General features: G+C 53.9%; 6 protein-coding genes across 6 annotated transcripts; 4 read left to right on the top strand and 2 right to left on the bottom strand.

Moving 5' to 3' along the window:
* Positions 1-1740: 1740 nt before the first annotated feature.
* Positions 1741-3676, bottom strand: GLRG_11740 (retinal pigment epithelial membrane protein; the record flags this gene model as incomplete). The annotated part of the gene is made up of 2 exons (XM_008102424.1): positions 1741-3562; positions 3618-3676. The coding sequence occupies 2 exons, from the start codon at positions 3674-3676 to the stop codon at positions 1741-1743; spliced, it is 1881 nt and encodes a 626-aa protein (XP_008100615.1).
* Positions 3677-5629: 1953 nt separating this feature from the next.
* On the top strand, positions 5630-6511 carry GLRG_11739 (bacteriorhodopsin; the record flags this gene model as incomplete). The annotated part of the gene is made up of 1 exon (XM_008102423.1): positions 5630-6511. The coding sequence occupies one exon, from the start codon at positions 5630-5632 to the stop codon at positions 6509-6511; it is 882 nt and encodes a 293-aa protein (XP_008100614.1).
* A 5995-nt stretch (positions 6512-12506) lies between these two features.
* Positions 12507-13185, top strand: GLRG_11738 (uncharacterized protein; the record flags this gene model as incomplete). The annotated part of the gene is made up of 2 exons (XM_008102422.1): positions 12507-12659; positions 12718-13185. 2 exons carry the CDS (start codon positions 12507-12509, stop codon positions 13183-13185), a joined length of 621 nt encoding a protein of 206 aa, XP_008100613.1.
* A 1546-nt stretch (positions 13186-14731) lies between these two features.
* GLRG_11737 (uncharacterized protein) lies at positions 14732-16087 on the top strand (the record flags this gene model as incomplete). The annotated part of the gene is made up of 2 exons (XM_008102421.1): positions 14732-15501; positions 15565-16087. The coding sequence occupies 2 exons, from the start codon at positions 14732-14734 to the stop codon at positions 16085-16087; spliced, it is 1293 nt and encodes a 430-aa protein (XP_008100612.1).
* Positions 16088-16460: 373 nt separating this feature from the next.
* GLRG_11736 (SNF2 family domain-containing protein) lies at positions 16461-21782 on the bottom strand (the record flags this gene model as incomplete). Its single annotated transcript, XM_008102420.1, has 1 exon — positions 16461-21782. One exon carries the CDS (start codon positions 21780-21782, stop codon positions 16461-16463), a length of 5322 nt encoding a protein of 1773 aa, XP_008100611.1.
* A 725-nt stretch (positions 21783-22507) lies between these two features.
* GLRG_11735 (NADH:ubiquinone oxidoreductase 20.1kD subunit) lies at positions 22508-23149 on the top strand (the record flags this gene model as incomplete). The annotated part of the gene is made up of 3 exons (XM_008102419.1): positions 22508-22684; positions 22748-23059; positions 23120-23149. 3 exons carry the CDS (start codon positions 22508-22510, stop codon positions 23147-23149), a joined length of 519 nt encoding a protein of 172 aa, XP_008100610.1.
* Between the last annotated feature and the right edge of the window lie 191 nt (positions 23150-23340).

Below are 23340 nucleotides of genomic sequence, written 5' to 3'. Positions count from 1 at the left end.
CGGGCACTTCGCGCCGCGCTCACACGAACGATGGGCCCCGTGCAATGCTGGGGAACCTTGGGGAAGAAGAGGGGAAATGCGTCTCGCTCGGGAAGACGCGGGGAAGCGTCTTACTAACTGCGGTCCACCGCACGCTTTCTCATTATCCGTACACGCGATGGCCTGATATGGGTCCGGGTAACACCTTCGCGGTCTCGGAAGCCAAAAGATGACATCTGGACGCCGAAATGTCGCCACGCCTTTCACTGATACCTCGCTGCCGTCCAGCACTGCCCTGCGGGGTCATTTCTCGGCGCTCGCGAAATGTCTGGGCATCAACACAACAACCACTCGTCGGAAGAAGTCGTAGCGAAGACTGCCTGGCGGCTGCGGCAAGGGACGTTGAGATTGACGATTTTCCGCCCGTGAGCCTCAACGCCTAGGAGGGGCGCTTCCCAGTGCGTTGGGCAACCTAGACATGCCCCATCGCCGGCAAGTAGAAGCGGTGAGGGGGGGCATGGCGCCAGCCTCTACGGATAGGTACGCAGCATAGGACCCCCTCTCCCCCTCTTGAAGCCTCAGACCCTTAATCCAGGGCACTCGAGCCGACAATGTCACTCAACCGAAGAACCCACGTACCTAGCGAAAGCGGGACGGGTAGGTGGTCAATGTTCACAGCAGTCGTCGGGCTTGCCGTTGGCGTTGACTAAGGCAGGCAGAAACAACACAAACCACATCAACTATGCTCCTTTCATTGCATAGCCCAGCCACTAACCGCCCCGAGGGCCGATGCACCGGCCACACACTAGGTAGGTAGGCACGGTCTACTTCGTGCTGATGTCGGCGGCTTGATAAAGCAGACGGTATGTCATCCGAACGCCTCAAGCCGACACAGCCACGATATGTCGCGAGCCAAGCCCAGTGTTCGTTCCCACATCACTGCCGGGTCCAGACGAGCTGATATTGATCGCGCGCATGGCGTGTAACGGGGGTCCTGATACTTCCTTGCGTATTTCAGCACCATCAGATCTGTCTCCGCGAAGCAAAAAAAGCCCTACATCTAGGGTTTTGACACCATGCCCCTATGACAGTTGGGCGACACAACAGATGAGACCGAATGTTGCCCCGAAGCCTCGTAACGAGTGGTCCACTGAACGACGCCCGCGGCATCCGGAGCAGTAAGCTTGCCTCTGCTGTGAGGGGACACGTCACGTTTCCGCTTTCTCTAGCCGTTGTATCGTGCATGTTAGCGCGGCCAGCTATTGCACCGATTGCATTGGCCAGTTACACCATCGGAGCGGATTTGAATCTCAGGTCGGAGGACCGAGCTCCTCGGCCTTCGTGCCAGCACTATCTCGCGTGACTGACCTAGTGATGGAGTGCTTCCAGCTTCAGGGAATACTCTCCCGTGGTGCTTGTCAGCCGCGATTTGTCCAGTCTCTTCTACTTCCATCGGACAAGCAAAAGCAACCGGCTTGGTTAGCTTCAGTGACCGCTCACGGGTTCCCCGTGCCTGGCTCACACGGCTCCATTCTCGGGTCCGGACAACAGTATCGTGCCAGTTATCATGCAACTTTTCCCGGTCCATGTTGACATCGAAAATCCTACAGGTGAGCTCGATACAACTAACCGTGTTGAATGATGCCTAACTTTTACTTCAACTACTTAATTACTGGAAAGACTATGGTATCATATGCAAACATCCAACTAGCCCACTTCATCCCCGAGTATTGCCTGGTCGGGTGCTAGAAGGCACAATGGCTATTGCTGCGCCATTCCCCTTGTCTGAATGAATGGCATTTGCTCATTAATCTCATCCTCACTGAACCAGGTTCCGTGCAAGCCGTATGGCACCCGCTGTGGCAGTTTGACCCGCGCGACCACTTCTTTCATGCCCTTCGCATCGATGATCCATAACTCACTCACTGCATCTGGGAGGCATTCTCCTGTCTCATCGAGCTGGGCCTCATTGAACGCATATACCAACAACCATCCGTCGTCTTCGGACCGAGGCTGTTTTCGAGGAACGAAGCGCGGCTCTTGAGCGTACCATCCATCGGGCATCCGGAAAAGTTTGATGGGGTCTTTCGGGTCCTTGCTAGTCAGAATTTGATGAACATTCCGCATGTCTACACATCCCTTAACAGGCTGTGGTGGCTTTGCTAGACCCCTTGCAATGAGCGTTTGAACATCCAACTTGGCCAAGTGGTCAATCTTTGCTGCCTTGCCAAGGGCCACGGAATAAGATGCCTCGCCCGTCGAGCACCCATAGACATACCGAGCTTCCTGCATTGAGTATGCCGGAGCGACAGACGGAAACTCAAGGGAAATGGCGGACAGAGCCCACTGGTGTCTGATGTTGTATTGGACGCCAGCTTTATTCGACAGTGGAAAGTTATAGTAATATAGCCGACACTGCTCCTCTTCCGCATACTCAGGAGGCACAGGTTTCACCTCAGGCGTTGGTAGGTTGCCAGCGCTGAAGACCATGGCCGCCGATGTTAGGCGACACGCAACGAGATTCACTGACATCCCAGGGCTGTTGTTATCAATTTCTGGTAGTATCGTATCCCAGCAGTTGGCGGTGTGGAAGATTGTGCAAGGGTTTGTCTCGAACCACTCAACGGCATCTGGTCGGTATCGCGGGAACACCCCAAAGCGCGACTTGCCGGCGGAATCATATGACAAACTAGGAATCCCCCGTAGTAGGTTCATCGTATCCAGAGAGAGCGGAAGGTCCATGATGACAGTGTGACGTCTCGACACCCCGAAGTCATGCATCATCTTTGGCGATTCGATTCCTGGAACTGGCGCGTCGAACATGGGCTGGCAGCCGCTGAAGGGCTTTGACGTCGGCGGTACGACGGAGCAACGAACGAACGGCTTGACAAACGTCGCATGAAATGTGATGAGCTCTTTAGTCACCGGGTCGACCCTAGGGTGCGCGGTCGTCCATTCCCTCATGAAGGACTTGACGCCTGTGCCGCCAAACCCGCTCTCGTTGCCATGAATCGACTCGTTCTCGGCCGTCCTCCCATTGAACCAGCCAATAGTCTCCAGACTCGGCAACGAAAATCTCAGGGGTGGACCACTTTCGCAAGTGGCCAGCGCGCGCCCGTTGTGGAATATTACGTTGGTGTTCGCAACACTAATCTTCTTGATCGGACGACCAAATCCAGGAAGGCGAGAGATCATGACGAAGAAGACGGTGCGGAAAACCTCGAATACGATGCGAAGCATACTCGTGGTGGGATTTACCAACGTCGCAATACTTGGCACAACAGGTCGGCGCAGGTACTTGTTGCTCTTCGCATGGCAGTAAACGTCGGTCAACAAATATTGGTTGACAAACTCCGGCTGAATCGTAGCATCTTTCTCGCCAACACGGCGGAATAAAACGCCACTCAGCATGCCGTCGCCATCAAACCAATGTGCAGCTCGGGTCTGGTCATCATTTGTTACAGGATTACCGCCATTGCGAACGTACTGCCCCCCCGCGAGGTCCAGTGGTATCGTTCCCTCATATGAACATGGCGTCAATGGCAGACATGACTGGATTGGCGCAAAGTTGCCTGACAGATAACTATCGAAAGATGTTGTTAGCCCGAGGTGGAGATAACAGTAGAGTAGATACTGACGGGTGACGGGTCTCAACTGTTTCTCCTGCCACCTCTTCCATGCGAGGACTCATATCCATGGTGGTGTCGAGAAACGATGCGTGATTACGCAAGACCGTTCCCACGATATGCGACTTTTGTTCTCAGTGATCAGGAGAAAATATCAGCGTCGTGACACGACGAAGGAAGAATGTGAAAGGCTTCCAAGCTTAGTTAACCATCTGCGCCAGCTGCGCAACGCGGACATGTCGGGGCAAATCACCGCAAGCCGAGGTACGTATCCAAGATGAACAATGGCTCCTCTCCGTTTGTGGTTCTTCAAGATGATTTAATGGTTGCATAGAAACCTAGATCGCCAGCCTGAAAAACCATGAACCAAAACGATACCAAAACTGCCGTTGGGGTTTCATTAGTTGGTGTTGCAGTATGACGACATTGGACGAAGCAGCGCTCGGGGGTTCGGAGGTGCTCGGGCACTCTTTTCCCCAGTCAACCTACCGGGGCGCAATTAGTATACTGCCCAGCTCAGGCATGGTTTGGTTTGGTTTGGAGATGGTTTGAACTGTCTGCATGAGAGGGGCATCAGAAAGCCTAGCCTGAGGTGACCGCAATGGGGATGGCCATCTGGAATTCCATACAAGGATGGGCCGCAACACTTTTGCCAACTCTCCCCGCTCGAAGAAAGAGACTTTCAGGCGCAAGTTCGGCTGGAGGAGATTGACAACCTAATGTAACCCACAAGCACTCGGCGTGTGGTCACCAGACCCCATCTTGACACAAGTATAGGGCAAACCAGATCGGATTACTGGCTTGGCAATCGACAAACCATATGGCAAGCAGTTTTACCTTCCTACGTGTGCCATAGCTTTCAAAAGTGGTCTAAATGAGACTAGCAGGCCGTTGTGCCGTTGTATCAAAGGAACGTGGACGACTAGTATAGTTTTGCCTGTTGTTCCGGCACTGCCACTCATTTGCCGGCGCTAGATCCGGCTTTGTGGGGAAGCATCCGGTGCAATCCCGGGCGAAAGTGGTGACTTCATCGATATGAAATCTCTTTTTTCTTTCTTTACTCTCTTCGCTTTTCTCTCTGCGCTTACAGATTCGGCATTGTAACTCCATGCCATTAACGACTTACAAACAATGGCTTAGTGGGGATGGCCCAGACATTCCGGCCCAACTGGCATCGTTTTCGTTTTTGCCGCCGTTGCTGTACAATCAGTCAGTCAGTCAGTAGCCGTCATTTTCTCCGCTCGGCACCCAGAAACCGGGGCTGTCTAGATAAACTCATCGCCATGGATCCATCTCTGAGCTGCACGGTCTGAGGTTTCACTCGACCGATCCAATTCGCCGGACCCCGCTTCCAAGCTGATGCAGAGCAGGAATACGCCTCTGCGTCACGCTGTGATCCAAACATTCCGTCAACAACCCCGGACGATTAACAGGGAACGCGCGCCAGCTAAGCTTTCGACCCCGTCTGGGGTGCCCGCCTTGGCTCGCGTTTGGCCAAGTCTCATCTGCGAGGGTGTCGCAGCGGTTGGTTTCGGTCTACCGTGCGAGCTACCTACCTACTGCTTCCAGATGGGGAATGGTGGTGTTGTCGACTCTCGACCCCCCATCGTCGTCCTGACCTATCGTTCGCCATCTACGGCTCCCGGTCGGTCGTTGATTCGAGTCTAAACGTCATCTGGCTTTCGTGACAATCTCAATGCCACACTTCTTGCTTTTCCCCTCACGTTCCAGGGAATCATGAGATGGAACTAGATACGGACCAACCGGCAGGGGCTGTTGGAATCGCCCTCGCTTGGGGCTAAGTCTGAGGTGTCGAGAGACAAGAGAAGAGATATATTGTATGTACCAGGCCCCCTACTCTCTCAGCTAATCTTACCTAGGTATTCACAGTCACAGTTATCCATCACCAGTTGGCTGGCAGACACCAAAGCTGCACCTGACATCAGTTTTCTGACCACCCGCAAGCTTCGACACACACACAGACACATACACACACTCAACTGAGCCAGGAAACTACCGCCAAAATGGCAGGCAACCAAGCTATCCTCACCAACAACCGCGTCGGCCAGAAGGCCGACCTGGGCATCACGACGCGTGGCTCGGACTGGTACTTTGCCATCTGCGCCATCATGGCCATAACTACCGTCATATTCTTGGGCATGGGCTTCGCCAAGCGCGAGACGCATCGCCTGTTCCATTACATCACGGCATCCATCACCTTTGTCGCTTGCATATCATACTTTTCTATGGGCGCTGGCCTGGGCCAAGTGCCCATCCAGGTCGAGTTCCCGCGTAGCAACGACATACTCGGCCCGAACGGCACCGGCACGCGCGAGATCTTCTACGTGAGGTACATTGACTGGGCCATTACCACGCCGCTGCTGCTGCTCGACCTCTTCCTCACGGCCGGTCTCCCCTGGCCCAGCATCCTCATCGCCCTGCTCGCCGACGAGGCCATGATCGTTACGGGCCTTGTCGGTGCCCTCACAAGCACGAGCTACAAGTGGGGCTACTGGGTCTTCGGCATGTTGGCCTTCTTCTATGTTATTTATGCACTCGTCATCGACGGACGCCGACACGCCGCCTCACTGGGCGGCCATGTCAGCACCACGTACCGAAACTGCGGCGTGCTCACCATCTTCTTGTGGTTCATCTACCCGATTGCCTGGGGTTTGGCGGAGGGCGGTAACCTCATCCACCCGAATTCCGAGGCCGTCCTTTACGGCATCCTCGATGTGCTGGCCAAGCCCGGCTTCGGCCTGATCTTGCTCTGGGGTCACAGGAACATTGACCCAACGGCGCTGGGCCTGCACATCCGTGAGCCGGGCCAGCCCAAGACCCGCAATGGACAGCACGATGGTGACCACGGCCACATCGGTGGCGCGGGGCCTAGCAATGGGCTTTAAACTTGTTTCTAGACAGGTTCCCATTTTGGCGAGATGCAAAGCACCGCAGTTTAAATACCTGCATGTCCTGGTGGCAGTACTCGGGTGTTGCAAAAAAACTTCCCATGTATTAGGCTAGTGTTTCCTCAGTACTACGAGAGGACGCTTGGAGGGTGGTGCCATGTGCGCTGGTATGTCGGCGTTATGTAATGTTTCTTTTGGTAATATCTAGCACAATTGCGTGCTCGGGAGAAGAGGTTATTATACCCGCGACAGGAGAGAGAATTCACTTAGGATTAATCCAACATTTCCAACATTTCCAACATGATTCTGCAACCTATGCCCATTAGACAAGTTGATTCTAGCCCCGAACGACGGGATTCTCTTATCCTCTCATTCACTTTTACATGTAGCCAATTCTTCGCGGGACTGAATGTTTCTTGTTTGTGACTGATGAGTGCGGCCGTTCCATCTTCTCCCCACCACGACGCCTCTGGACACGGATGAATCAAACGTTGCCGAATCTAACTTCTGGATATTTCAAACCCCGAATTATTCTGATTCCCTGGGCATTAACCCAGGGTCTGTGTAGCACACTGGGTGGTGTGCCATCTCGTCCAATGGGCAGACTTCCGGTCAGTTCAAGCACTTCGCGCCTGATGAAGCTGCCCGACCTAGTTGGGCTGGCCCCAGGGCTGACCGCGCCTTCACACTCTCTTACAGCCTAATCATCTCATCGACAGCTAGTAATCGGATGCCGACGGGATTATGTGAGGCTTTGGGCCTCCGAACCTAGGGCCGTTGCATTGCCGATCTGGTGTCAAAGTTATTTGTGACTGCCTGCTGGGCTCGGCAAAGGCTCTTTTTTCTTTTCCTTTTTTAGCGTTTTTGTGGGATTCGTCGCACGACGAAGTCAAATATGAGGGGAAGTCGGTCGAGACGCCATCGCCACCTTTGTCCGTCTGTTGTTCTCTCCACGTAAGAGGGATCAACGAAACGCGATGCAAACGATGAGTACGCTCCCTAAGAAGTATTAAACGCTTCAGCCCGGCCGCTTGTCGACAATGCTGACGCAGAATTTCTTGAACTCTAATACAAGCAAGTCATCAAGGGCGTGCTTACACTGAGGCCTACGCCTTCGTGAAGGACGTCATATTGGGAATATTATCCGAATGAGGACTCTGAACCTTTGATTCACAAAAGCGGACATGACCCTAAAGTACCGGTTACTGCTGTCCCACTGTCTGAAAGCGAAGACACTTCTCCGCCCGGGCGTCGAGTAAGTACTACAACGTAACATGCGAGTTTTCGGCCCAGGAGGGCATCTGCGAGGTGTTCGAGGCGAGCTATCTCAATCTGGAATGAGTTAGAGATGAGGGGCCCCCGTGCATAAACGAGATGAGGCACGTATGGTCTTTATGGTTCGAGATATGAAATTATATGCCCCTGTGTCCCAAACACGCGACGAGCTGTAGTGGGCGACGTTCAGGCGAGGGAAACTGAAAATGATGGACTCGGAGCGGGACGAGAATTCTCGCCCCTCGTCGGGAGTCGTCGGGCCATCCTCAGATACACCTCAGCCACCGTAGAAGTTGAAGCGCCTCGAGAGGAAACAGAGTAATGATATCTTTGACCACATTTTCTATACTGCCTAACGCGCAATGGACAGCCATTAGGACGTGTTGATAGCTATAATAGTTGTGGCACATGGAGCTACGACAGCAAAGATGGCATCGCCATGGGGGCCCGGGTCTGATGACATTTGAAGAGCAGTCGAAGACGTCCAATGCTTGAAGTAAGATGACCGGTAATTGAGTGAGCATCTATGCTTTCTTATCTATATTACCCCGTACGCTGGTCGCTTGACTGGCAATCGGAGTTTCTGCGCGATGTTGGTACAACAGTAATTTATGGGCTTGGCGAATAACAAAAATCGGAACCTGGGACGCCGATAGCTGGTCTTCCTTCTTCCAAAGGCTTTAAAATGAAAGCCATAATATTGATCTCACAGCCTTTAAATTCCTTACATTGGAAAGTGTTGTACGGAAGTATTAGGAACCGTACACCACTTTGATGGTACCTCGGGATCAGGTAATGCCACACAACCGAAACCATAGATACCATAACTGAGTGCGGTCCGTCGCTGTTAAGTTGTTTTTCTTCGAATCTCGTATTGCAGCTGGCGATTGATTGAATGCGAATAGCAATATATCAAACATTGAAAGGCTGGCAAGTAGTAAGTCTGGACAAGCTCAAGAGTCTGTGAAGAAAAGTAGAAGAGGGTCTGGGTATCATAAGCTAGCAATACGGCAAGTAAACAGCTAGGTATAGTTAATAAGATACCATGAACCATATCAATATAGCTTCCCAGACGTAATAGTATTCAGCAGTCGTTACACTACAGTGTAAGTACTCCATGGCATAGGTCTACTCTCTCGTTAAGGTCTCGATAGGCTTTAAAGTTAGGTTATAGATACAGGTGTGATTTGAGCTTATCTATAGTGACATGTAGTAAGTCTGGCCTCACCCATTCAAGGTGGCACATTGTGTGGTGATCTCAGACTTATTACATGTCACTGTACAATCGCGTAACACGGGCACACTTCATCACGCTTCACTCTGTCACTCGTTTCCAGATTTTGAACTGGAATCCATGAATAAAAAAGACTACTTCAAATGCTTTTTGTTAACATGTGGGTATAGAGGATAAAGCTTTTTCAGAAGCTTGTAGCTTGATAGTAGTCTAAACAGCATACGATCGAATATGGTTCCGTTTTCAGGCACAGACAGTGTCTGTGGCTACCACTGAAGTGACCAGAATATGCAGGACCCGAGAGCAGCAATGCATGCTCGTGTGAACTATTTGATAGCTCATAGGAATGTCTATCAAATTAGTTGGTTCTCAATCAATGATTCAGAAGATGTGGCTTTGGCAGGTGTTGTATCTCCAGCAACGGGAACAACTTGTAGAACGAAAAGAAATACAAAAAGAAGGTGCACCTAAGACAGTCGGAGATTATCAAGAAACCAAGGGCAAAGAGACCGGTTGAGAGCCCAGCAGAAATGGAGGACGTCGAGTTGGTTGGATTGAAAGGTTTGACGTGATAGTTGCTTTATGAGGATACGAAGTGGGTATGAACAGGTCGATATTTGTCACTCATAGAGTCGGGTTTTACCAGGCGAATTCTGCAATTGCGAATGCGAGCAGGGAAACTTTAATTATTCGGCACGCAGTGATAATGGCCTTCTTAGGCAACATCAGGTCTCGGTCAGATTAGCCCAGGACCTGCGTTCGTCTGTACCTCCATGATAAACCTACTTTGAAGGCCCTAAGGCTGCGATCAAGGTTCGTTGTCTACAGATCCTTGGTAAAGTAGGCAAGGATAGGTCGAAGGGTCCGCCTGGAAATATTAGAAATGACGACCGGGATAGTTGAAGGGTTTGAATGCCTCGCGACGATGTTGGCAGACTACGGTCGAATATTACGGGGGACGCCGACGGGTAGCATGGCTGTACTGGGAGTCGTTGCTTTGATCTGATGCATGTCTTCTTTTCTTTCTTCCCTTCTTCTCGCTATCTGCGAGACTGGCCCCCTTCTTTGCCTTCTAAAAGTCGATAGACAGTCGCCGTTGGCAACATAACTCGTGCGACTATTCTTACTGAACTGTTCAAACTGGATAATCTCAAGAGATAGCAAACTGTGGCCAAGCATTTGCTCAGAGTGGAGGCCCACAGCAGAGCAGTCGTATCCCTTGCTTCCGACGGAACCGTGATCCACTTACCCGGATCACCACTCCACATAAAGCTGACGATCTCCCGAAAGACCCCAGACCCCACATGCCCACGACATGACTTCAAAAGCAGCCCCTATGCGAAAGAGAGGCGTCCCAATTGCGAATCATCCAAGGATGGAAGCGACAGTTAACCTTTCTAGGGAATTCTCGGCCCAGGAAAAAAAAAACATACTCTCAGAAGTCTAAAGTCCGGACCACATCGTGGTTATTGTGGGACGATGCCCGTCTGTGGGCCTCACGGCCAATGTTGAGTGCAGGGACTCCCTCTGGAAGGTCCGGACTGGTCATAGTCCGGATTAGAAACTTCAATAAACTCTATCAATGACCATACGAGAGAGAAGATCGCTTTCGGACGTCACAAATTGCGTGCCTGAGCCAACCCGGTCTCGGTCGTTCGTCAGGGTTCGTGAAGCAGTCGAGGCGAGCACAGTGCTCCCTCCGGTCTTAACACACCAGACATCGAGTGAATGCTTCCAGCCGTCTATCCCTCGTAACTTAAGCTCTGAGGGCCACCAGATGACCTTGAAGAATGGGTGGTTGTCATGACACCCGCTGAGCCGGAGCCATCTCATGAGCCCGAGCCATTGGCAGGACCACAATGCGCCGCTGTCGCGGCGATGACAGATTCAGGCTTCTTCCGCCATCGTCAGGAGTATCCTCCACCCAGCTCAACCAACCCCGTCTCACACACACCATCGGATTGGTGAAATACCTGCAGGCTTGCAGGTCCTAGCAACGCCAGAATAGCTACATAGCCGCTCATGGCACGGACGGTTGTATAATAGAGGGTGCCAGTGCCTGCGGCCATATGACACCTGGCCTACAACATTTGTCAAGCGTGCCATCGTCTCGGATGGGCAGATAATCTGCATGACGAAGAGTCGAATGCGAGTGCGGTAATCTTTGAGCCCCTTGGTAGAAGTCCAGCCGCCCTAGCTATTACTGGTGTTGCTGTCATTCATGGTGGGCTGAGGCGTGACTGCAGCGTCGCCAAGAATACGCACGACGTCGCTGAGTGCCGCACTAGCGGCCGCCGCGCAGGAGGTAAATCTAGTTCCCGTGGGAGTTCCGCCTGGCATTATCCCGTTTAGCTGGGAGCTAGAAACTAATGATACACATGTATGCAGGCAAAACACCCCGATGTGCTCGGTGTTGGCATTCCCGCACCCAGAGTGCTTGAGGTTCTGCAGGAGTGAAGTCAACAAAACATGCGCCACTCGGCAGTCCACCGACCTGCAAAACGACCCAGTTAAGCTTGATGCGTTAGTCGAAGGGAGGGAATGTGAACACGCGCGCGACAGGTGGCTAGCAGCGACGTAACTGCACGTTTGAGTAGCGCAGGCAGTACCCGTCTGCGCCGAGACGACACCAGCCTTCCAGATCATACTTCACCCATCGCGATTGGTGCGTCACGAACGCGGTTGAAAATAGCCATTGACAAATACAGGGCCTCGAGCTGGATGAAACTATGCCATCCGGACCGCGTCGGTGGGCATTGCGGCAACCGACCGCCTCCTGGGAGAAGCAGCGACGAAGGTACAGATCGCGGCGGGCGAACACCTCCAGTGCTAGGAGACGAAAATGCAAGGAATCGCCTCTACAAACGCAAGGGTTCCTACGTAAATTCGGAGTAGAAGCTCGTCATTATTCACCCAGTGTTGAAGCTGGCGCGTCCGGGTGGGGTCCGTGACTTGGCCTTTTGTTTCGTCTGGAGGAAGAGGGAGCCGTGATGGTCTCTTTTGCGTCAGCCGAACCCGCATACCGCACGGGTTAGTCGTCTGCGCGCGTTTCAAGGGTACGTCTTCGCACCGTAACCACGACACAAGCTGGACGAGGCTCCAAAGGGGTCAATCTTGGCAGCCCGGGCGACAGCGGGTATGTTCCTTTCGTGGTGGCGGGTGTGAGCGGATGCCGGTTTCGCGCACCGCGTATCTGCAGTCCCGAGTGCAGGGTGACGATTCTTACGGTTTCCGGCGCCTCCTAGGCGTACTCTGGAGCGGTTCAGACGAGTTCTTCCTATAGTCGAGGAACGAAAGCTGATGTGTTTCATGTACGACATCTTGGAATCTGTATATTAAGTCGATAAAATCCTTTGTCTAGGTCAGTCTTCTCTCCTTCTCATCAGCATTCAATACTCAAGTCAGAACAATAATCAAACAACTCCACCTCCTATTTCAGTCTAACAGCCATTTCGAGCTTCACCTTATAAACCAATAGTCAAAATGCACTTCTCCGCCTTCTTCGTTCAGGCTTTGATTGCCGGCTCCGCCATTGCCATGCCAGCTTCGCTCAACAGCAAGCGTCAACTCCAAGTTATCCAGGGTGCTCTGCAGAATGTTCAGGATTCCCTCGGTCAGCTTGATACCACTGTCAAGGTACGCTTACCCACAATCAACAATGGTCCAGAGCCAAGACTGACCCGATCTCAAACAGGCTCTCAACGCAGCTGACCCTAACACCGCTGCAAACCTCCTCGATGCTTCCAACAAGGTCCAGACCGTGCTCAAGCAGGGCACCACCCAGATCCAGGGCGCGCAAGAGCTCTCCATCGGCGATGCCCTCACCCTCCAGCAGTCTGCCGGAGGTTTGACCACCGCCGTCCAGACTGCAGTCGACGACCTCGTCTCCAAGAAGCCCGAGCTTGACAAGCTCCAGGCCACGTCCATCGCCGTTGACCAGCTGAAGCAGCAGAAGGCCGTTGCCGGTGATTTCAGCAGCGCCGTTGTCTCCAAGATCCCTGCCATCGGTCAGGGTATTGCCCAGCAGTCTGTCGACCAGGTCACCAACTCTCTGGACGGAGGTATTCAGAAGCTCTCTGGGGGTGCCGCCGCCGCCGCCCCTGCCACCCCCGCTGCCCCGGCCGCTGCCGCGGAGCAGTTTCACGCCGAGGTTATTGCCTAGATGCCCCGACGTTGTTAGCGGTGGAAGATGAGATTCGGCCTTCAGCATCTGATGATTGAATTGAAGATTATTAGCGTGTACGTTTCTGCACAGTGTATTGATAGTGGGTAACTGGAGGGCCAGCTGAGCTGCCAGAGCAGCTGCGCTGCGGAGCTTTCTCAATTGAAGACTTGACTTTTGAACTTGATCTTCGTTCTTATAGTGACATGATTCTGGTCTGCGACTAGGCGAAAAGTTGACGGGTTGTATCTAGGGAGTGGTAGTGTGCTTCGATGTCATAAACGAAGATTCTTTGGTCGACCGTGACCTCGACGAACTCCTTCTGCAGTCTCAAGAAAGCCATATGGTTCATATGGTCCTCGCCACAGAGTAGGGGGCGTGTTGATTCCAAAAGGCCAAGAAGGCAGTGGGACTCGTCTTGGAGACGAGTGGTGACGCGGCCGACGCCCACGACATGACAGAAGGGCTAGGGACTGAGGAGCGGCTACTGGGGCGACGCTATGTGATTAGGATAAGGTATCGAGCGGTTCATGGCCTCAAGGAGACCCACGTCTGGAACGAGGGTCCTGCAGATGTCAGATGGTTTTAGGCAGTGGAAAACCGGGTTGTTTGTCAGTGTGCGGAGTGGACAGTCCGGGGCATGGTCAGGCGAAGAAGGTTCGAGCGACTTGAGCAAACTCGAGGAAGGCAGGAGCCACGATGTAGGCAAGTACAATGTACCTTCCTATCTACCGGTACACAGTACGTGGTACCTGGTGCACGGGCCTTGGCCACAGCTCATCTTATCTGCTGCCCTGTCGTCTCTTTCCTCTTTTCCATGTTTTCCTCTTTCCTTCCACCGCAACAAGTGACTTAATCAGTGTCACTGGGGCAACATCATCCACTGGGGCTGTACAGTAAGTAATTAGTGTACCGGTACACTATGCGAAAGTGAAACCACTGATGTGGGAAGAGACCCGGACCCGAACGGCGAAATCAAACCACTAGGTAGCGCCATCGTTCCGAGGGAAGCATGTTCGCCACAATATTCATCCTGACATCATCCTGCCCGGCGGAGCCGCCTCTCCCCCGCGCATGTCATGTCACCTGCCAACGTATGCCCGTATTCCACAACGATGCTCTGGTACATTGTCTGGTGTCTCTTGTTCTCTTTCTCGTTTTTCTCACCCGCGAATTGGCCTGTGCCACTACTTGTTGTGCCAACCTTTTCGCTGGAAGCCCCGGAATGTCACGATCGTCGCCCAGTTCGGCTTGGCGGCGCGGCACTCGCTTCACCAGTTGGATTTGATACTCGACCAACGTTCTTTCAATGACTGAGCGAGGGCATGATACTCCCTCCTTTGATAAAATGATCTTTATGTTTTATCTGATTTAACAGTGACCACTTATAGTCCATCCCCTTCCACCAGAAGTTTGCCGACAACTTATCACTCGTCCTCTTGTTGATATGGATGAGAAACATGTTACTGGGGCCAACACCCCTTCAAGTCCGGCCCTTCCGCAACCTCCCAAAAATCAATACCATGATTCTCGCAATAGAGACCCCATGATGTTCGGTCGGCACAGCTTGCAGATTACCCAACCCCAAGGGCCCGCAGCCCCTTCTCATGTCACCGGCCAACAGCCACGTACGCCCGAACGCACTCTTCACGTCCTCGATACGTGGGAAGACTACCCCCGGGACGAAAAGTCCCAGAGCATGCCCGGCAACCTCGGCGTATCCCAACGACCAACGTCGGCGCCGCACCACAACCCGACGACCTCGTCAACGAAACGCATCTCCCGCCCGAGCCATGACTTTGACCGCCGTTACGATGGCCCCTTCGGCCGGCCCAGCCTGGCGACAGCCCGCTCCTCCATCCGCCCTGGCACGGCCGACGAAGCAGTTCCCGAAGTCAGCAACACCTCAGGAACAGGCCCGGACCGTCACCCAGGCAGGCCGGTATTCCAACCGACGCCCCCGTCGCTCAACTACAACCTCCGCACCCGCAAGAAGGCCATCATCATCTTCTGGGCCCTCATCATCTTTGACTCGGTCCTCACCCCCATTGCCCTATACTTCGGTCTCTGGTACGGCGTAGGGCCCGGCACCAACACACCGACCGAGAAGAGGGAAAAGCTCAGCCCCAACGCCGTCTTCTCCATCGTCACCGCCGCCGTCGGTGGTGCCAGCATTGTCGAGTACTTTGTCCGCTTCTGGCGTCTGTGGCGTAAGGGCAGCACCTGTCGCGTTATCGGCGCCCACCGGTGGTACCTCGACTGGTTCCATTGGAACTTTTCCTTTGCCTGGATCATCGTCATGATCGAGCTCATCGTGTAAGTTATTCCCCACCCCCTCTCAAGTTTCCCCCTTCCCATATCATCACTGACGCGTCCCAGCGGCACCGTGCCCGACCATCCCCCAATCCGCCTCCTCTCGATGCCCGTCACAACTATGCTCTTCGTCTTTGGCACCGAGCTCCTCCTCGTCGACGTGAGCCGCGCCTTCCGCCTTCCCGCCCCCTGCCGCATCTCTTCCATCCCCAAGGGCGCCCAACTTCGCCCGGGCATCTACTCCCTCATCGAGGATGTCTGCGCCGTGGATGGCTCCGGCGGTACCGAGTTCCGCGTCGCACTCGACCGGCGCTACGAGGCGAGCCACATCTTTCGCGCGATGCTGCGCCGGCTAGGCATCTTCTGGGCCGTCGGCGCTGAGGCGTGCGCCGCGTTGTGCACGGCCTTGATCTTCACTATGCCCGGCGATGTCGCCTATACAATCGGCTGGTCGTTGCCGTTCGTGTGGACGGGCCTGTGGACGCTGGCGACGTTTTGGTATGTCAGCCGTGAGCTGAAGAAGGAGGCCGCGGCGTGGGCCGAGGAAGCGGCGAAAGAGGGGGCGGCGGACTCTGGGGCATCGGTTTGATCGATCAATCCCCGAATACTGGAATGATGAAGTAACAGCGAAGCATTCGTCCAATCGTGAATTGGTGCATCAGAAACTGCCGTTGCTTGGAGATTTAGCTTAATTTAACTTTGTGCTTGTCTACCTGATGCCCCAAAGGCACGGTTCTTCCCACCAATAGATATCCTTTTCAAACTCCATGCCACCACGGCTGACCACCAAGGCGCCGTTTTTCGTTATACATGTGAGGTCTAGCCAAACTTGAGACCATCTGTATGTTCCCATGCGCAACCTCCGTATAATACAAAAAAGAGAATAAAAAAAAACACACACGCACTCAACAACACCGGCTACTATAGTTATATCTAGTAATGACGAACACATAGCACGGCATCTACCGCTTGCGTGTGTCTCGACCCTTCTTCTTACTTTTCTTCTTGTCCTTGGGCAGATCGAGCGCCGTGCCCTTGAGTTGTTCCGCCATTGTCCGGAGCATGTACTCGTCAATGTTGTACATCCGCTCGCCCCAAGCGTTATGTTCGATCTCCGCCGCAGCCTCGTCAGGCGCAGCAGACTCTGAGAACCGGCCCAGACCCGAGGGACCGGGCCCGCTCGACTGGGCGGTAAAGTCATCCCGCGGTGTGCCTTGTCGGGTGCTCGAAGCCCCTGAGGGTGCCCCGCTCTTTTCTTGGAACTCAGCGTCGTCTTCTTGGAGTTCCTTCTCCGCGGCCTTGGCAGCTTCCACATCTTCCTGATCTTCGGCCTGCTTGAGGTCCTCGCCCACGCTTCTCGAAGGCCCGCTGTCGACTCCACCCAGGAGACGGTCCATGGCAGCATTGGCAGCATCGTCGACCAGGTCGTTGCCTTCGGTGCCGAGGACATCGCGTACCGATAGCTTGTTGAAGTAGTCCGTGGTAAAGCTACCCTCTTGGATGACAACGTCATCGAGCATCTGTTTTTGTGACGCCTTGCGCAGGATGTTGGCTTCGATTGTATGCTCGCTGACCAGTCTGTAGATATGCACGTCCCTGGTTTGACCGATACGATGGCATCGATCCTGGCATTGCTTGTCCATGGCTGGATTCCAATCTTGGTCGTAGAAGATGACTGTGTCCGCGCCGGTGAGGTTGATTCCCAAACCACCTGAACGCGTCGACAGGATGAAGCAAAGAATCCTCGGGTCATGATTGAATCGGTCCGTGAGAATCTGCCGCTGCTCAATCTTTGTCGCGCCGTCAAGACGGAGGTACTTGTGCCCGTGGATGTTGAGGAACTGCTCCAAAATGTCCAACACCTTGGTCATCTGCGTGAAGATCAAGGCGCGATGACCGCCAGCCTGCAGCTTGCGAAGGAGCTTGTCTAAGGCTTGAAGCTTTCCACAGTCGTACTGCAGCAGTCTCTTATCGGGGAACTGGATGCTGAGACGCATGCGAGACTCATGCCAGGGGTCAATGGGCGCCTGCTTGGGCATGAACGGGGCCCATCGAACTGGCGCAGACAACTTGAGGTCTTCGTCCGTGAAGGCCTGTGCAGCCTTTCTACCCAAAATGACCTCGTTCATGTCGCGGGTGATGACAGCCGGGGTGACGCATGCAAACTTCTGGATGGTTGTTTGCATTGAGTCGGCTCGTTCATCCGCAGTATGGATAACGGCGCGAAGGAAGTCGGAATCTTGTGCAAACCAGTTCAGTATTTGATTGGGGACTCTTGGCTTGGGCTTTCGGGGTCGAATATCCAGCCCAAGCGTCAGAAAGTCAATCAGCCGCTTGCCGTAGATCGGTCGTCGTTGACCACGAAGTGCGTTCAAGTAGACGCTGTGCTGTAGCTCCTCAAAACGACGCCATCGAGCAAGACTGTCCAGGTACATGATGTTAGATTGGACAGTCGATGGATCAAGATTTGTTCGGGCGAGGTGTGCCCTGGTGTTCTGAGCCTCCCGCAGCTCCATGAGCACCCTATGCAAACTGAGCTGTGAGATTCGCTCTGCCGTTGTGTTTGACATGTTCTCATGCTGTGTTGGAATCATGTTGAGAACCCCTAGGCTAACCATAGACATTGGCTCTACTGCAAGCAAAGACCGCTGTAGGAATTGGTCGGTGACTTGATACTCTGCGGGAACAGACTTCTGCATCCTAAAAGATGTCATGATTGGGCGATCGACAAACAGGTCAGGGTGGTTGCAGACCTTCCGCAACTGCATGAGACAGTTGATGATGGAAAGATAATTACCGGAGGAGAGAGTCTCGCGAGTTTCGGTCCGGGCCAAAAAGCCATCGTAAAGCTCGCGCTGGCGTTTCGACAGGCGGCAAAATTCTACGTGCTCGTACTTGGCTGGCATCTGCTTCTCGACGTCTGCCTTGAGTCGTCGGAGAAGGTACGGTCTCAGAACCTTGTGCAGCTTGGAGATGATGGCACGGGCTTCCTCATCCATCGTCTCGCGGCCGTTTTCCAGGATCTGGGACTCGGGCTTGTGGAACCAGTCGTGGAATTCTTGTAGGTCTGCGAAACCCCCGACGCCATTTTCGGCGGGCATCAAGAAAAACAAAAGCGACCATAGCTCCGTAAGGTTATTTTGAAGTGGAGTGCCGGTCAGAAGAAGGCGGGAGTGGGTATTGAATCCAAGTAGGGTCTGCCAGCGCTGTGATTTGAAGTTCTTGATGTTGTGAGCTTCGTCAAGAATCATGTAATGCCACCGTCGCCGCTTGAAGACTTGCTGGTCTTGGATGACGAGTTGGTACGATGTGATGCATACATTCCACACATCGTCGTTGTTCCAGCCTTGTCGCTTCCGTCTTCTCTCTTCTTGCGTTCCATAATAGGATAGGATCTTGAAGCCCGGACACCACTTTTTGAACTCCATCTCCCAGTTCAGCATCACACTCGTTGGCACGATGACAAGATGCGGGCCCCATACTTCGTGATGGCACGCGAGGTGGGCGAGAAGCGAAATGGTCTGTATCGTTTTGCCAAGGCCCATCTCATCTGCGAGAATACCGTTGGTATTGTTGGCGTACAATCCGGCGAGCCAGTCCAAGCCGTCGTGTTGGTATTCTCGGAGAGTTCCACGAAGAAGAAACGGAATTTCCGTCTTTTGTTCTTGTTGTTGGTGTGGCGAGGCTGATCGACTGACAAGGTCCTTCACCCCTGGTGTCGCTAGGGACATTGTGTCCACCTCCGAGGGTTTCGTGTCAGAAGTAGGTGGTGAGTGACTTTGCTCGGGACTCGGCGGAACGGTGACAATGTCTGTATCGGGAGTGGTGTGCTTTGCCGGAATTGCAGGTGCAGCGGATGCCAGAGCAGAATTCGGAATGTCCGCCGACTTTGGCGGCGCATCTGCCATTTCAACGTCCTCGGCGACGATTTGTGCGTCCGTTATATCGGCAGCACTGGGCAGTTTCATCGTCTCGGCTGGAGGCTTGTTCTCGTCCGTACCATTTTCCGATTCTTGGTTTACTTTCGGCGGTGATGGTGATACATCTGTCTGCTCGGAAATAACTTCATCGGCTCTCTTAACCACATCGCTCGTAGCCTCAGCCGCAGATACAACCACTCGCGCTTGTGCCGAATCGTCAATTTCCATCTCATCGCTGTTCATGAAAACACCCGGGTGCTGGATCAGTGACACCTCGTCCTCGTCTTCGACCACCTCGTCTCTAAAGTTAGAAGAGGCCTCGGCATTTGGTGACGGCGCGGACGTTGTTGCAGGTGGAGTATCGCTATCGTTAACCTGAACATCGTCGGGTGGTGGTTCATTCTTGATCTTCTGCAGTTCGGACTTCCCAAACAGCATCCCCAGCAGTCCTGCAGGCTCTTCGCCTTCGTCATCCTCAGATTCTTCGACTGCTTCAGAGCCTTCGTCGCTGTCATCCATATCTGTGGACCCCATGTCGTCGTCCATGTCGATAGACTCATCGCTGGTATCGTCTTCACCAGCATCGGTAGCGACTGCCGTGGATTGTGCGGTTGACTCCATACCGTTGGCGAGCATGCTCCCAGTCTGCTCGTCAGGAGACAAGTCCGGCAGGTTTGAGTATTTTTCGATTAGTTGCTCTTGCGTGAGCATTTCATCACTAGCGTCCCCAGTGTGATCTTCGCCCCCTTCTTCTTCTTCTGAAGATGACATATCGTCGTCGTTCTCATTGCCCGAATCGTCATCGTCCGCATCCACCGACATGGCTTGACTGCCATCCAAATCGCTATCAAGGCCGTCGAGGTCTTCGTCGTCATCGAGTTCATCCTCATCGGAGAGGTCGGAATCGGCTTGTGCACGCCGTGCCTGTAACTTCTGCTCTGACAAGTTGACTGCCTGCTGAAGCGCGGCTTTGACTCGGCGCTGTTCCTCCGCTTCCCATTCCTGCATTCGTCGGCGATTGATCTCATGACGGACATTTTCCCATGTGCCAAACATGCTTTTGACCACCACTCTGTAACGGCCAATCCATATAAGCCTAGCCTCGGCTTCGAGTTCTTCAGCTGACTTGGGTTGACGCCGAAGCCAGGCATCCCTACAAGCTTCGGCTATCTTCTTTGCCTGGGCTCGGTGCCTCTGCTGTTCTGCGACCATTAGCTTTCGGAAGTTGGCCATAGCCTTAACCATATGGTCTGCATGAGCCCACTGCCGGGGGGGCTCTTCTTCGGCCTCGGGTACGAACAGGGAGCAACGCTCCTGTGAGAGAATGCCGCCGGGCTCAACAGCATGCTCAACGCGCAATATGACCTGGGCATCCCTTTGAGCCATCTCGTCGGTGTAGCTTGGGCCATCTTCAGGTACAAAAACGCCACCTTCCTCGACAGGTATTGTCTGTGCCTTTTCCCAGTATTCTTCGAAAGTAGGCCCAATCCTTTCCCGCTTGCCAACCTGCCCGGGATGAACGACGGGAAGGTCGGTCATGCGGACACGCAGCTTAATTCGAGTGTGATTCGGGCTACCAGGGGATGTTGTCGCTGTGGTATCATCAACGGACCCACGGCGGCCCCTCCTTGTTCGTGTAGATTGCCTCGTTGGTTGTGTATGCGGGGAAGGCGATGATTTGCGCGTTGACCGTGGTGTTGGCTTCGTCTCGTTCGCAGTTGACCTTCGACCGGAGGCTCGGGCTGAGGGGGGCGGTGCGGGTTTAGTCGCTAACGGCTTCCGCGAGGGAGTCTTTGATGTCCCGTTTGTTATAGGTGTCGTCGCATGACCGTTGGTTGAAGCATACTTGTTCTTCGATGGAGGACTGCTGTGCAAAGCCCCGCGTGTAATCCGCTTGCCAGATGGTGGATGGAGCTCGAGGGGAATCGTGTTGATGCGACCAGACTTCCGTCTACCGTTGTCGATGAAGGTCGTCGGGCCGTCGGCCGCGACCTTCTTCCACGGTGGAGAAATGTACTTCTTTTTCTGGCCGGAGCCAGGCGCGGGGGGCGTCGAGACGCGACGACGTTTCGAGGGACGTCCATCTTCATCTTCGTTGGCAGAGTCGGGAGGCGGGGGTGATGGGGACGAGGAGGATGATCGTGGTGGTGGTGGTGGTGGTGTCGGAGAGCGCAGGCCAAAGCCGATGAAGTCGTTGCCGTTGGGCGTTAGTTGATCCCTGAACTCGTCGGATCCGAGGGATTCAAGCGGCGATGAGGGCGGGTCGGTATCATATTGAGCGGGGAGCGCGGTTTGTTCATCGCGTTGGGAGTCGATGGCCTCGGAAGTTGTATGCGCGGGCTCGAGAGACGCGGTCTTGTTCATAATAGCAACGGGGGGCGGACGCAAGATGGGGACGTGATCTCAACGAACAAGGCATCTGAAGCATCCAAATCAACGTCTACGGAATCTTCAATGCTCAATGAATTCTAGTTTGAAGTTTGACCATGATGACACGTCTGGGTGGCCGGCTGCGAAGGAAAAGGGGTGCAAAACCAGCGTCATCAGCAAAAGTTTGAGGATAGATTTTTTTGCAAAGATGCAGCTTCGGCCTTGCCTGGGCTAGCCGAAAAGAGAACACGGGCGGTGGTGGAGGTGCCACGACTGCTCAGGCTCATTCAGAGCTGTGACCTAGGTAGGTACCTTTTGATGGAGCCATACCTACCTACCTAACGCAGCTGGAATGCGCAATCTGTGTCCCTGGAATCGGTCGGTAGTCACTCAGGTGCACCGAATCAGGTGTCAGGGACCTTTTCGATGACCCACTCATTACCTACCGGTAGTACCTGTTCACGCGACTGATGTAGGATACTCATGCCTTGCTGCCTCAGGCCTGGAAACAGCCCTCACCAACCAACCAGAGCCGAGGGATTTGGCTAGCAATCGTCGACCGAGTGCAGCTTCGGCACTATTCTGACTTGCGACGACATCACATTCACGATTAAGCAAATTGGGCTGCATCGGAACCCACCAATTCGGCCACGGTACCTTCACCCTCACACTCAATTGGCCTTGGGAGGAATCACAAGCTGACCTACTCGCCCACGCAGATGCTGTCCCAACGATTTGCCCGGATCTCGACGATCCGCGGCGCTGCCCAGGCCGCCCGACGAACTCCCATTGTCCAGCAGCGAACCTTCTTCCCGCCTCAGATGAACGACCGCAAGGTCCTTGAGGAGAAGTACCCCGACTACCCGACTCTCTCCGACGCAGAGGACCCCGGCATGGTCAGTGACGCCGCAGTTGGTGAAGAGACGTCCGGATGCCATGGCTAACCTTGTGACGCGCAGAACGGCGGCTACATCAACCCTCCCTTCATCAAGAGACAATTCCGTGACCCCCATGCCAACTGGTGGGACAAGCAGGAACGCCGCAACTTTGGCGAGCCCGTCCACGAGGATCACGACCTGCTGGGTATGTTCTCGCCCTACGAGTACACCTGGACCACCACCGGCAAGGGCCTGCTCCAGATTGGAGCTTTTATCGTGGCTTTCCTCGGCGTCTGCGGTGTCGTTGCCGCCAGCTACCCCGACAAGCCCTCATACCCCAGAGAATTTCCTGATGGGCTTGAGAGAGAGCTGGGAGGTGCCAGCGCTGTGCGAGTAAGCATCGGATTGGACCCAATGTGCTGAGGAAAGTAGGCAAGACTAACAGGATGATAGGCGAGAAAGGCTGGCGATGCCGACCCATGAAACAACCGGGTTCAGACAGATTTGCAGCCCGGGAAAGCACGTGTACATTTTAGAGCAGAAGATGCAATCCTTTGGGCGGACTGATCCCAGCAACGAAATTCATATGTTCTCAACCATTGATGATGAACGGCTGTCTTCCGTACAGTTGACAATTGGGCAGTAGGGGTGAGCCTGCAAGAGGCAAGTGCCAT

The sequence above is a fragment of the Colletotrichum graminicola genome (genome assembly GCF_000149035.1).
Source record: "Colletotrichum graminicola M1.001 genomic scaffold supercont1.111, whole genome shotgun sequence".
Lineage (NCBI taxonomy): Eukaryota > Fungi > Ascomycota > Sordariomycetes > Glomerellales > Glomerellaceae > Colletotrichum > Colletotrichum graminicola.
Note: the sequence above shows the minus strand (reverse complement) of the source record. Positions and strands in the feature narration are given on the sequence as shown.